The 15,489-nt window shown below is 36.5% G+C and overlaps 1 protein-coding gene across 1 annotated transcript in view; it reads right to left on the bottom strand.

Moving 5' to 3' along the window:
- The window catches only part of CCDC168 (coiled-coil domain containing 168), a 39,112-nt gene that overhangs the window by 7,290 nt on the left and 16,333 nt on the right, over positions 1 to 15,489 (bottom strand). Inside the window, exons 7-9 of the mRNA XM_015587333.1 lie at positions 7,371 to 15,459; positions 4,908 to 7,256; positions 4,000 to 4,426 (exon numbers count right to left, since the gene is read on the bottom strand). Coding sequence (XP_015442819.1) covers positions 4,000 to 4,426; positions 4,908 to 7,256; positions 7,371 to 15,459 — 10,865 coding nt within the window. The remainder of the gene's footprint in view (positions 1 to 3,999; positions 4,427 to 4,907; positions 7,257 to 7,370; positions 15,460 to 15,489) is intronic.

Genomic DNA, 15,489 nt, shown 5'->3' with positions numbered 1-15,489 from the left:
TATCTATGATAATAGCTGAGGAAGTGATATGTAGGTGCAGATATGAAGAGAGTCTGTGAAAAGTCTCTTCACTTCTCAGTGAAATATGAAGCTTGGTCATCTGCTTGTAAGAATGGGGCAGGAAGTATTTGAGGTTTGAGGACAGAAGCGAAGGTATGAAGTAATCAGCTAGGAGAGTTGGGAGTGAATTGAATATGGAAAGGTACCAAGACCCACCAGAGTTTTGCTCTCACAAAGTAAAATGATTTGAATTAGAGTGACTATGTATATGTAGGATAATCTGGTGGGAGAAAAAAATGAATCCAGTTTTAGTCTGTCACCACTCAGTTGTTCCTTTGCCCTACTCATACCACCCCTCGTTGTCCTATTACTCTTGAAGACATGCTCTTGAACAAACTACAAAAGAAAAAGTAAAACAAACAAACAAACAAAAGCATTGCAACAAACTTAAGAGAGCAGTTCCAAACGTGTGCCCTGTGGCCACATGGAATATTTTTAAATTGTGAGGGAAACACAGCGACATCTTTTGGACACTTTATGAACTACTAGCTCAAGGTAGTTCACAGTTTCATTATTACACAGCGCTACGTTCCTTTCCATTACATAATTTCATTGTGAATATGAGTTTGTTAGCTGTTGCTGAAATAAAAGTGAGTACTACACAAAAATCAGTAAAATGTCCAACCTTTTGAAAAGTTGTGTAGTGCCCTATTAATAGGGACATACATCCCACTAGTAAGTAATTGTGGTTATTTAAGAATTAAATTAAAAAATATGTATTTTTTCAATTTATATATTTTTTCAAACATCTTCTAAGTTATTTGATATTAAATTGTTTGGACCTAAGCTACTAATATTCAGAATTGTTAGCTATTTATTTTGGCCTAGGGGTGCAGTGAACAAATTAGAGAACACTGAGAAAGTTTGGAAACCTCTGACTTAAGGATAAATTCCTGTTGCTTTTCCATTTCTTCCAAGTAATGGAAGGCCCTTGAGGGGTGTAGTTGTGTGCAGTAGAACTAGAAAATTCTCAAACCTAAGTCAAAATCTTGCAGGGGATAGCTTATGACAGTCTTTCCATCCTGCCCTCCCAAGTTTTCTCATTACCTTCACACTTGAGCCTAATTTCCCTCCCCAGTTTTAATGCATATGGTTACACCACCAGCATGTGTTGTAACTCAGATATTTAAAGCCAAGAGGAAACACATGCCTCTCAGTTTCGTCAGAGTCTTGTGTCTTTGAAAGAAACCAGACCGTGTGGGTCACCAGGAGACTTGACTTAGATTTTCATCATTTTGCCAATATCCACTCCAAATCAGTAATTCTTGATACATGGCTTAGGATAAATAACTGTGGCCTCAGAACTGCTTTTGTTTTATCCAGCAAAGATACCAGTAGCATATGCATGTGTATTGGGGAACTGAGATACCATCAGGCAGTGTTTATGTATATGTGCATGTGTCCAAGTGTGAGCTTCCCAAGTCAAGATTTGTACTTTGTTAATTTTTGTTAGGTCTGGTACCCAGGACCAGGCCTTACATATGGTAGACAGAGAGTAAATGGAAATTAATAAATTAATGTTATCTGATTTGCATGAACAGATGTGCCGTAAAAGCTAAAGAAGCTTGAGCACAGGGCCCCAAAGATTTGTAAAAGTAAGATATTTTAACTGCAATTAATTAAATATTTTATCTCATTCCACTTTGACCTATCCTCTATCACATCTGACTTCATGTATGGTGAGATTAGAAAGGCTGAAAACATTTTTGGGATTGGGCTGTGGGGAAGTTGAGTTAGGATACATTTAGTTCGGATTTAGTGGGCACATAATGACTGACTTTCACTTTTGTCTGTAGTTATGCTAGCCATCTTGGTGTAGAAATAGGCTCCAGGAATCCTTCACATCCCAGGTTGGGACATGAGGGTGTAGGGCAGGGGCTCATTCACATTAAAGCTTCCTGCAGCGCCCAGAGCAGGAGGAATGTACGTTAGAGGAGAAAAAAGACTTGGGAGGTACGCTATAGGAAAGCGGACTTTGGAAGTCTTCCATTCATCAGGTGTGTAAAATTATAAGCTGATAAGTCCTTCTTTACAATACCTAGTCAAAATGGATGTTCTCTTCCAACAGAAGGAACACTCAAAAAAGCAGAGCACACCCAATACATTTACTATACTTTCTTTTTCAATGCGGATTGCATGACATAGAGTTTACCACAGATTGTTTCTTGGGTACAAACCTATACCAACACCATAAACAGCAAGGGCATCTGTGTGTGAACTAACACATTTTACACATCTCAACTTGTCAGCTCGCATCTTACCGTATTTAATGTATCCTGTTCTGATGAAGTCTGGTTGCAGATGAAATAGTATATAAAATGCCACTGAATCAGGAAGTGCCTGAATTTTCTAAATTGTCAATAATAAACATTTGATCAACCACTAGACGACTGGTTTACTTTTGATCTCTATATAAAAAAAATATTACAAAATTGTTTTATGAAGAAATGATCAAAGAGTATGCAGCCAAAAAATGTAGGAAAAATGTATATTAAGTAGTTAATAAAAACACTTTTTCTGGACTCATGATGGTTTAGGTTTGATCGGCTTTATAAAATTTGAAATTTGTATTTTCTTTTCTCACTCTAAATGATTAAGTCCTTTCATATCTAATTTGGCATTCAAATTCTTGTAATGGTTTTCTATTGACAAATAGACATTTAATGTCTCAGTGCTAATTCTTTACAAAAACTAGTCACTCAATCCCTCCCTATCATTTATGCTAAGACATTTTGCTATTTCAGCTCTAACAGCTCTAACTATATAACAGCTCTATAGCTATTAACAACTCAAATTTGTATTTTCAGAAGTGACAGGCAATCACTGAAACAATGCATTTTATTTTAAATGATGCATACTGTGTGATCTATTTGAAGGCCTTTAAAGGAACAATTAGGAATCTAAAGTTAAATAATTTCAATCTGTCAATGGGGACACTATCAGCAAAACATAAGTTGTGGGAAACTCTACAGAATAAAGAACTCGGTTTCTTCAATTTGAAAAATTGCATGGAAAAAAGTGGTAGAATAGGAAACCTATGGATTAAAAGAGACTTAAAAGAGCTGGCACAATGTGTGGCTTTCTTTATGTCCCAATCAAACTGTTAGAAAATGACGTTTATGAGATAGTTGGAAATCATCTCACTGAATATTTGATATCAAGATATTACTGTTTAAGATGTGAGATGGTTATGTTAAAATAGTTCTTAACTTACAGAAATATATATTTATAGAGAAAATTATGTGTGATTTGCTTTAAAAATAATAGTGGAGAAGTGAATAAAGTTTGAGGTTGGGTGAGGGGTACAAAGAGTTCCATCACACTATTCTCCCTTTTTTTGTGTGTATGTTCAAAATTCTCTATAATAAAAAGTATGAAAATATTAGATCTGTTTATACAACCCAAAGGACATGACTCATATAAGTTACCATGACCATCATATTGATGACAGAATCTATTACATGGTTGTAGTGCATGTCTTGAGAAGTTAAAGCCTTATTGTTAACATCAAGAAGTAAAAATGATTTCACTGTTTTTATTACTAACATTAAAACTTTTGTGTAAATATAGTGTAAATATAGTAAATAACAGTAAAACTTTTGTGTATAGTATTAGATATTTTACTTAGTAAAAAAATGGAATGTTTTATAATTTTTTATTTTATTAAGCTTGCCCAAATATTCCAAGCGTCGTAAATACACGTTTTAAAAAGATCAGGTAGCATTTGTAATAGAGGGGGCACTGTTATCCCTGGCATGAATGTAAGGTGATATGAAAAACTGTCAGTTGTATTGTCATTGTAATAACAAACCAATTATTATAGAATTTTTAAGAGCCAAAAGATGTTTTCCAAACGAGACCAATACTTTATTAACATACCAGGAATAAGCCAGTACAAATATATTTTTAATTTAGTGCTAAAAATCTCACCGCTCTCACCTTTACCCTCACCTCCAATCCCACACTTCTGGGTTATTCTTCCAATAGTGGGCAGCAGAAGGGCATCAGCCCTGAGGGCAAAGGTGAGGGTAAACTGCTGGTAGTGCTCCAGATTACACTCCACATTCACAATCACCTCTGTCAACAGGTGAGCCCGCTCTACTTCCAAGACAGGGGCCTTGAAGCCCAGGGCAGTGAAGTACATGTGCAGGTGGTAGTAGGGCAGGTAATGCAGGTACACTTGGAAGCGGTATCCTTTCACTTGGCAGCACTGCAGGATGGCTTCCTGCCCTTCCTGAAAGATGTCCCTGATCAGTGATAGATGCTCTAAAGTGAGGTCCCAAAGCAACGTGATGCTCTGGTGATGGCAGATGGCGATCCGGTACAGGCCGCTGCTGTGGGCTCCGCTCCAGGTCAGGGATGAGGACTAGCCATGAGAAGGATCTGAGTTCTCAAGATCAGTACTTACTCCTGTATTTTGTGACATTTGACATTGTTGAAACTTCACTGCTATTTGAAACTCTCCCTTTAGTCTTCATGCCTTCCTAACTTTCTGGTCATTCTCTCATATGTAAGCTACATTTTCTCCAATTCACCCTTCAGTCATTGGCACGAGGTGGGAAGAGGGCTTTCATATCTGTGGTCCTCTCCTCTTGGGATTGCGAGGAGGCAGCATAAACTAAAGGGAGATGTCATGCATAGCAGCACCAAACCCAAAGTCATCTGCTTTCTCATCCTAGCTTCCCAGGACAACTGTGTACTGCAGAAATAAAATATGTCAGTTTAGAAAACACTTCATGAAGAAACCATTTGACTTTATATGATTTTATTTTTCACAGAATAGCACAATAACAGCCAGTTTTCCATTTCAGATGAATATAGATATGGTCATGTCGATTTCAATGAACCGGGTTGAAGGACTCTAAGATCGACCCCAACAACTTTCTGGACGAACTCCATATGTTGCAAGAACTTGAAATCTTTGCCACTAGGGGGACTCTGAAATTTCTCTTCCTTAAAGTTTTTTGGGGAATAGTCCAGCGAATGGTTTTGGGTATCATCTCCAGTGAGTCTGCTGGTATACAGGCATAAAAAAATGGCTGGTTTTGTTTTCTTTCAGGATGGAAGTTGATATCCTCTTGATGAGGTTTTGATGCCAACTTACGTTTGCTTGGGAAATAATCTGCTCTTTCTGACTCATAATCACACCCTTTCTTCTTTCTTGTGAGTTTTTCTTTACTCTGTGTGTAATTGTAATCACAGTCCCAATGAACACTCTTTTTAAATAAGTCAAATTTGGCTTTCTTTCTTTCTTTGGTTTCTGGCTGACCGTAAAATTCACTTTGGGTTTTTGCAAGATGTAATTTAATATTTGATTCCGTTAAGGGAGCTAAAGAGTAATTTGTTTTGTTTTTTGTAATCCATGAAAGCGTCTCTTCACTGAATGAAACAGAAGATGATGCAAACGGAACTTCAATAGTGCTTAGTGATCTGTGACACAACCAATCAGGAGATGGCATTTTAGAGGATGATCTATATTTCTTGCTTTTGTGGGATTTGTAGAAAGGTGGTGTCACAATTGAGGAATGTTTTCTACAGTCTCTACTATGATGGGAACCTGAATCTTCACCGTAAAATGATTTCAAATCAGTTTTGATTTTTTTCATCAAAGGAATGCCTTTCTGTAATTCAAACAGAATGTTTTGTGATTCCTGAATTAAAGGGTTGGCTTGTAAAAACATACATTCTTCACTCTCATGTACTTCAAGAGCTGAGAATTCTTCCAAGTTAGTCGAACTCTCAGTATATATCTGACTATCAGTAAAATCTTCAGAAATCTGAATTGAATGAGAATCAACTAAACTGGGAGCATTTTCTTGAGTCTTTAAATCAAAAGATTCATGTGTATTTGTTTCTTGAAAAGATACATGATATTGTTTTTCTTTTTCTGCAGTCTCATAAGATTTTAACACTGAAAGAACTGTAGTATCTTCTTTTTTTGTTCCACCTTGTTCAAGGTCAGGAGCACACCCATGAGTTGGCTCCAGGAATTGTTTGAACCATGATGAGTTTTCATGGGGACTTTGCTTTTTGAAAGAGATATGTTTTTCTAACGGCTCTGTATCAATGGAAAGACTACCACTTTCTCCACTATTATCTACTTTTTTACATATTGCAACTGTGTTTAATTTAAGAATATGTTTGGGAAGTGTATTTGGTTTAGGGAACATACTTTCGACCGGAAGCCCCAGGAGAAAACGAAGGCATTTGTATTGTAAATCAAGATGTATTTGATGAAGAGATTTTTCCTCAAAAAGTAATAGAATTCTGTTTTTTGGTTTTGGTACGTCAACACAAGAATGAATGCATTTAGGTGAAGGTTTCCTTCTCTCTTGAGCATCTGCCATTTCATAAGATTCCATTACAATTCTGGGGAAGACTTTCATTTGAATCTCCAACGTTTTTATCGAAAAGTGTACGAGAAGTTTGTCTTTTTCTTCTACTGAGTAGTTTTGCAGAATATGAGGCGACGACATTTCATTAGCAGAAGTCAGGAAAGATGTTCCACTTTCTAGCTTATTAATACTCTTCAACTTTGTAATGATCTCCTTGCTGCCACTTGAAACATTAACAGTCAGTGTCTTCATACAGCTGATATACGGTGAATCTTTTTGGTATTTGTGTTTTAAGTTAAGGGTGATAGTATCAATCCCTTCCAGAGACATAAAGTACATTTTTTTATGTCTTGGATAGAGCCTCCAACTGTTATCTTCCACAATAGCCTGTTTTGTCGAAAAGTTGAACTTTTGGAAGGATTGTTTTGCCGTCTCTGGTATCAGATTCAGTTTTATTTCAAGTGCTTTTGACTCTAAATGATTAGTCAGCTTATTTTTTAATTTGGGAGTAAAACATTCCAAAATGGATTTTGGATGCAATTTAGGATGTGTTATTGGAGATGTTGGATGTGGCCCCCCTGCAAAAGGTGGTAACTTCCAAACATCAGGTTTATGGGCTTTCAGTTTTTCCAGTATATCAGCATAAACTTTGTCTTGGATCATATTTTGTATCTGGGATTCAAAAACATTTTTAATTGCTTCATAAAGTGGAAGTAAACTTTCTGCACTTGTACTATCTGCCACGATTTTTATTTCATTACTTTTAATTTGGAGCGGTATGGGTACAGTTTCTGGGAAAGTGTTTTGTTGCTGGTCCTTTTGTGTGGTTGTGTCCTGTACAAGATCACCATGATCCCTCTGCTCAAGTGGTGAGGCATGCTCCACGATATTGAGTGGCCGAGTCTCATGTTCTGGTTCTTCTACTCCTGGAGGAGAAATAGTTATATATAGGGTACATTTCACGTGGGTTTCCACATTTTCCTTTGGATCTTCAGACATGCATGGATACTCTGTGGGTGTCAGGATGGATTTTGGTGCCTTTTCTTCCTGTCCAATCATAAGCAAGTCAGGTTCTTTTATGGTCTTTAAGATATCATGCCCTGGAACAACCCTTTCTTCTGTTTGTGGAGTTAAATTATTTTTATGTATTTCACTGCTGAGGCTTGCTTCTGATTTGACATTAGGAAGTTTTTGCATTTGCTGTTGGTCCACCATAAAGGGCTGGGAATCTTCTGGAACTATCTTTGTAAAATTCTGGTCCCGCTTTTTTACATTCTTTGAGTTGTTCCTCTTAACAATTTTACTCACATTTGGTGATTTCTCCTGGGACTTAGAAAGACAGGTTCTCTTTTCTCTTTCTAGGTTTTTCTCAGATTCTGTTGTTTCTTCTGTATGAGATGGACTCATTACAGAAACAGTAAGACTTCTGATAAATATTCCTGAGGTACCTTTACTCCTCAAAGCCATTTTCTTTGGTTTGTTAAAGCCATACTCTAATTTCTTTCTATTGCTTGGAGTACCACGTCCTGTGTTGCCAAGAATCTGTAAAATTGGATGCTTTGGGATTTTCATAGTTAAAGTTTGGGGGCTCAATTCTCTTTTCAAATCTGCTATTGTTAATCTGCCTTTCTGGCCTTCAAATTTGTGATAAAGAGGAATATAGGCATAAAATGAATCTAGAACATGTTTTTGAAACGATTTTTGTGGTTGAATGTTTTGTTTTGTACCAGACATTTCTTGTTTCTTTTTATATTTTTGCTTGATTGGACAGCTGTTTGCTGTATGAGTGATTACCTGAGTCTTAATATGAGATTCCTCTGCTTTTAAAGAGGAAACATTCAGGTTTACTGGAGTGCTTGTGTGCATTTTTATTTTCTCCCTCTCCAGATTGACAATGGTGTGTTTCTGCATTTCTACTTCATCCTCTTTCAGAAGGATAGCTATGTTTGTGTCTATTTTTAATTTCTCATCTTCCATTTCTAATTCTTTTTGCTTCATATTTATAGTCGTTCTTGTGTCCATTTCATATGTTTCCTTCAGATCTCCCGATTTAAGTGAAAAAGTCCAGCAGGGGGAAGGAGACTTCTGAAGCGATTCTAGAATGCCTTTCTCTTGTTCTGGAATAAGCAATGCCTGCTCTTTTTTCCTTCTTATTGTATCAAACTCTGTAACATCCATATATATTCCTGATTGTATTTGCATTCTGGGGTACCCTGTAGTTTGCTTGTGTGTACCTTTTCCCAGTGAGGTCTTCTGCTTTCCATTTTGAAGTGGAAACTTATGAGAAGGGCTAGAGTTTAGCCTGGTCTTGTGTCCACTCTCAGCCCACTGTGCCACTTGCTTTTTCATGACAGTTTCTTGTTTTTCTCTATTTGGGTGGGTATTTGACTCTGTGATATTCATTTTCTTAAGTGATCCCTTTATCTCTGGTGCTAACATTTTGGAAGAGAACATTTTGCTTCTTTTATCATTACCGTGTACATCTTTCTTTGGCTTATCAAATTTACATGAATCTGCAGATCCTAGAGATGCTTTTAATAAAGTTTGGTGGTCATCTCCCTCTGAAACAGAAAGTCTTTTTGAACTTACAGGGGTGCCAAATGTGACAAATATTTCCTTGGATATTTTCTTTGTCAGTGGAACTAAAGCCTGAGGACATATTTTGTGGTTTAAGTTATCCATTATTTTAGTTTCTTTCTTCAGATTTTCAATTTTCATTGGATCCATTTTGGGGTAGGAAATAAATGTAGTGCAAGTTTCTGTTTTATACTTTTCTGGCTGAGCCTCTAGCCCCGTAAAGAAACATTTCAGCCCTTTTCTACTTCTTAGAGTGCCAAATCCTGTGAAATAAATGTCCTCATGCTGTGAATTTATAATTAACTGACTCAAATCTCCTTCAGATTTGACTCGAGGAATTTCATTCCTTCGCTGTACACTAATCATGAACTTTGAGGGCCACTGGTGCACTGCCTCTTCTCGTGGCAAAAACTGTGTTTTCTTTTTAACACTTTTACTATTACAAGAAATTGACTCTCTAATTGCTGTCTTCTGGGTATCTGTTGATTCCTGGACATTTTTCTGTGGAAAAGAGGATCCTGTAATTCTTGGTGCATCTTTGTCTGTTTTGCCTCCTGAATTTAGATAAAGGGAAGATGCTGATGGAATGGAAAGAAAAGTCCTTGTCAGAACCATGCATGGTTCATCTTTACCTTTGGGCACTTTTTCCTTCAGCTCTTTAATATTCAACACAATTTTTTTTGTATTAAAGATATGTGAAATTGGTGGAATCCTTGCCTCTTTCTGTTGTATCCTGATCCTCATATCTACTGTTCTCACTTCATACATTTCTCCTTTCTGCGATACATGTCGTTCTCTGTTTCTTACATTGCCACTAGTTGCCTCTGTATCTTCTGTCTTCTCTGCATTTGATAATGCTGAAAGCATTAGTGGAAGTAGACAGGGTCTCTTAATTCCAAGCTCTTCTTCATCTACTTGTGTACTTTTATCCAAGTCAAGGTTAGTTGGAGGAGGTTTGGAAACATAAACTTTTCTTAGCACCACACTGGGTGGTTTACTTGGACCTTCATGTTTCTTCTGTTCTTGCCTTCCAATATTCAGATTCAATTCTGGGCTATGAAGTGTGTATGGAGGAGGTGATTTCTTTGACTTCAAATTTCCATCAGTGGTATGCTTCATACCTTTCATAGCTACAGTTTCTTTTGTATCCCTCTCTTCTTTCTGAGGCATATGTTTTTTCTTGTTTTGAACATCTTTCATGGTATCACCAGAAATTGTCTCATTATGTACTATTTCCTCTGCAGTTGATATTCTCTGCAAGACAGATCTTTTAAGTACTAGCATTTCATCATCTACTTGTATTTCTTTATCCAATTTGAGGTTAGGGCGAGATGGTAATGAAGTAGAAGACTGGGTGAGAAGCATACCTGGTTCATCTTTACTTTCCTGAATCTTCTTTTCTTGAAGTTTGGAAAACATGAGGTTTTTTGCCTGCACTCCATCCTCTTCCTTGTTCTGTGGCATACATTGTTTTTCTTCTTGTGAACTGATCAAATGATCACTCATAATTGGTCCCACATTTACCACTTCCTCAGAATATGATAATTTATGGAAGTTTACTGGGGAAACAGATCTCGTTAATGTCAGCGTGCTCTTTTCCTTGATCCTGATATTCATGTTAAGGTGAAGTGGAGAAGGCCTAGAAGTACAAGTCTTAGATGGCATTGTACTAGCTGGCTCACAAGTAACTTCCTGAACTTTTCCCTCTTGCTCTTTAGTTTCCCACTGAAGTTTACACAGATTGTATTTAAGTAAAACAGGTGACTTCTTTGCATTTAAATACGTATCATTGGGATCCACTATACCCTTCACATCCAGGTTTTTCTCTCTGTCTTTTTCTTCTTTCTGTAGCTTATGTTCTTTTAATTCTTTTACATCATTGCAAAGGTTTCCATCAATTGTTTCCGTATATGCTATTTTCACTGCATCTGATGATTCCTTGGACTGCAATTGTGGAAGAGGCAATTTTGTAATTCTTATCATGTACCCCTCTCGTTCTGCTGTATCAAATTTAAGATATGGTAGAGTAAGTAAAGAAATACAAATGTTTTTCACATTCATAACTAGTTTATCTTTATCTTCCTGTACCTTTCTTCTTTGCTCTTTCCTTTTACACTTCAAGTCTTTGGTATTGAGTATATGTGGTAATTTCTTTGCCTTCAGATCCATAGATGTTGGGAACATTTTGTCTTCAATATCTATTTTGAATCTATCATCTTCTTTTAACATATAACCATCAAATGACTTAGTATATGCTTTTTTGCCTGAATTAGATGGATCCTGACTCTTTAATAGTGGAAAATAGAATTGTGTTATTCCTAGTGTGTCTTCCTTTTTTTCCATTCCAGTGTCCTGTTTCAGGTGAGATGGAAAAGGTAAGGAAACATAAGATTTCCTCGGAAACATTTCTGGCTTACCTTTTTTCTGCACATCTTTCACTTGCTCTTTAATATTCAAATGTCGCTTTCTACTGAGTAGGTGTGTAAATGAGAATGTCTCTGCTTTTGAAGTTAGTTTGGAAAATATTCTACCTTTCTCACCTTCTATTACTCTATTCATTGCCTCTTTATGTGACATACATTGATTAGCTTTTATTATTACATTACATGAGATAATACCTTTATTGGAATCTGCATATTTGATTTTCCCTGCACCTGATGATTCAGGGAGCTGTAATTGTGATGGAGAGAATTGTGTAATTACAAGCAAGTCTTTGTCTACTTTGGTTTTGTTTTGTACTTGGTCCTTTTCTTTCTGTGGTAGATGTCCTTTCTCTACATGGCTATCAATTAACTTTGCAAAGGCTATTCGCTCCGAAGGCAACGATTGTTGGAGCTCACTATATGGCACATAATTTTTTATTATTCCTGGTTCACATTCCTCTTCCTCTATTGTGTCCAACTTAAGATTAGTTAAAGAAGTAACAAAAGGACAAACTTTGCTCAGAAGCACGATTGTCTCTTTGTTATCTTTCTGCATCCTTTTCACTTGCTCTTTGATTTTCATTTGCAGATCTTTTGTTTTGAGTATACTTTGGAAAAGGGGTGGTTGTGCTGACATGGGAGTTAGTATGTCTTTCTTAAAAATATGTGCTTTAGCCTCTTCTTTCTGTGGCACATACTTTGTTCTTTTTGGATCGCTTGAGATATCATTCGAAGGTGACAGTGTATATTTTAATTTGTCTGCATCTGCTGATTCCCTGTGCCATAAGGGTGAAAGAAATGATCTTTTTACTTCTTGTTTTTCTTCCTTTCCTTCTATACCTTCATTTAATTTAAATTGAGGGAGTGAAGGTCTTGTCAGAACCTCATCTAGTTCACTTTTTCTTTCCTGTATGTGTCTCGATTTTGCTTTTATGTTTGTCTGTACTCTAATTTGGGGGGCACAACCCCTAGGGGTACTGAGTACATGTGGAAGTGGTAATGTCTTTGCCTTGGAAGTTGTACCTTTGGGGTATATTATGTGTTTCATATTTACTGTTTTTCCTCCATCCTTTCTGTTCTGTGGCTCATAGTCTTGTCCTGTTTTCACATTATTTGTCATGTCATCCCCAACTGACTTTGTATATGCTACTTTCCCTTTATCAACTGATTTCTGTAGCTGTAGTTGTGAAATGGCAGATCTTGTTATTCCTTGAATGTCTTCCTCTCCTTCTATTCTTGTGTCCAATTCATGATGAGTTAGAGAAGATTCAGAAACCCAATGTGTAGGTAGAACTACTTCCTGCTCACCTTTAACTTCTCCATCCCTTTTCCCCTCTTCTTTACCTTCTGCATCCATTTTCCTTTGCTCTTCACCTTCTCGATCCACTTTCCCCTGCTCTTTAAGATTCAGTAGCCTGCCCTGTGAAAGTGCTTTTTTTCCTTTCAATTCTTTATCTTTTGGATGCATTATGTCTTTCTTGGCTGATATCTTTACACTCTCTTCTTTCTGCAGCATGCATTCTTTTGCTTCTTGTACATCACTTGTGATATCACCGTTAGTGGACTCTGTCTTTGCTTTTTTCACTGCATCTGATGATTTCTGGTGGGACAGTTCTGGAAGAGGGTATCTTGTTACTTCAGTTACATAGTCTACTTTTTTTATCTTTTTATCCAATTTTAAATGAGAAGCATCAGGTATGGAAGTGCTGGTATTGATCAGAACCACACCTGATTTACATTTAATTTTTTGAGTCTTTTTCTGTTGATCTCTGCTGTCCCACTGGATTTCCTGTGAATTTGGTGATTTCTTTTCCTTCAAAGATATAACTTTTGCCATTTTTATTCTCTCATCTTTTTCCTGCATCATATGTTCTTTGTCTATATTTACACCATTTGAAATATCACCATAAATAGATTTTTTATGTGCCATTTTTCCTATATCTGATGACCCCTGAACTTTTGGTTGTAGAAAAGAGCATCTTGTTTTTTTAAACATAGCAGCTTCTCTTTTTATTCTTGTGTCTACTTGAGGGTATGGTGGAAAATAGATGGAAGCACAAAATTCGCTCGGAATCCCAGCTTGTTTATCTTTATCTTCCTGCATCTTTTTCTCTTTTTCTTCGATGTTCAACTGTAATTCCTGTGCAACTGGAGACTGCTTCACCTTCAAAGTTATTCTTTCAGAATGATTTATTTCTTCCAAAGCCATTTTCATTCTATCTTCATCTTTCTGGGACATATATTTGGCATTTTTAATACTGCTTAAAATATCATCACATGGTTCCTTGCATATTCCCATTGCATCTGATAATTCCTGGAGTGTTAATGACGGAAAACAGAATCTTGTTATTCCTTGCATGTATACTTCTTTTATTCCAGGACCCCATTCCAGGTTAGGTGAAGAAGGAATAGAGGCATGGGGTTTATTCTGAACTACATCTAGATCACCTTTATCTTCCTGCACCATTTTTTCTTGTCTTTTATTGTGCCAGTGTGGTTCTTTTCCATGCAATATGTGTTTAAAAGGTATCTTCTTTCCTTTAAAAATGATACATTCGAGGTCCATTATGTCTTTCACGTATACTATATTTTTTCTGTTTTCCCTCCTTTTCTGTGGCAAATGTTTTGGTTCTATTACATTGCTTAAACTATATCTATTAAATGACTCTGAAAATGATGTTTTCCTGACATTTGATGATGCCCGGAGCTTTGGTGGTAAAAAACAGCTCCTTGGTATTCCTGATTTATCTTTTCCCACTTTTATTCTTGAATTCAAATTAGAATATGACAGAGATGGTAAGGAAGTACACAAGTTTGTCAGTTTCACATCTGGTTTACTTTTACCCATTTGCACCTTGCTCTCTTGTTTTATTTGCCCAGGTATTTCCTTTTTATTCGGTACTTTTGACAGTGATGATTTCTTTGCCTTCAAAATCACATTGGGATCCATTCTTCCTTTCATATTGATTTCTTTTATTCTATCCTTCTCCTTTTTCTGCGATATATGTTTTGTTCTTTTTAAATTGCTTGAGATTATTCCATCAATTGTCTCCTTATTCAATTGGAGGTAAGGTGAAGCAGGAATAAACTCATATATATTTGCCATAACCAAATCAGGTTTACCCTTTCTTTGTTTCATAGTTACCATTTTCTCTTTCATGTTCCACTGCATTCCTTCTCTGTTGCCATAGTCAGTGATATTGTGTGTATTTGGAAATACTAATTTTTTCAACTTCAAAGTTCTTTTGGAGCATATGATGCCTTTCTTACCTCTTTGTTTTAAGCTATCCTTCTGTATTTTACTTTCAGGCAAAACAGGCATAAAGATAGAAAGAGAACGTAAAAATATTTCAGGTGAGCATACTTCTTTTTGCACATTTTTTGGATATTTCTTACATGATTGCACCTTCTTTCTAATTCTTAGCTTGGGAGAGCTACCATTAGATATTGAATCAATTACCTGTGCCCTATTTGATGATTTCTTTTCCTTTGGAAATGAAACATTCAGATATTTTGTAGTTTTACTGCACGAGTCTAAAGGCAGCATTGTATTTTGTTTTTTCATTTGCCTTGAAGGAATTGAGGGTACAATGCATTCCAGTCCATATGCAGATACAATATTTGTTTGGTCCTTAGGAAACAAGTCTGATCCTTTTGTCCTGCTTGACACATTACCTACTTCTGATAATGCTTCCTTTGTCTGAGGTATTAAATGTTGTAGAAGCCGGGGATCATTTTGAGAGTAAGAAATATGCCCCATGAAATTCTCACAGGGGGTCAACAGGTGCTGCTGTTTCTGTTCTATACTGAGTAAGTTTTGTTTTTTTTCGCTTTTGCGAGTATATCCAACTATGACACCCATTACTTTTGATGCTTCTTTAGCTTGTGAAGTTAAATACTCAGAATGCACCATATTTGTGTCATCTAATTGCATTTGTTGCACTGAGGTGTTAATTTGAAGTAGACCTGTTTTAGGGTGGGACGCAGGCTTTGGAAGAGCCTCACATGTATGTTTTTCTTGCTGTTCTCCTTTTCTTCCAATAAGTGAGCCAATTACTTCTGCACTTAGATTGTAATCTACAGTGCTAACCACT

This window comes from Pteropus alecto, unplaced genomic scaffold, assembly GCF_000325575.1.
Source record: "Pteropus alecto unplaced genomic scaffold, ASM32557v1 scaffold13, whole genome shotgun sequence".
NCBI classification, from domain to species: Eukaryota; Metazoa; Chordata; class Mammalia; order Chiroptera; family Pteropodidae; genus Pteropus; species Pteropus alecto.
This window is presented reverse-complemented; position numbering and strand designations above follow the sequence as displayed.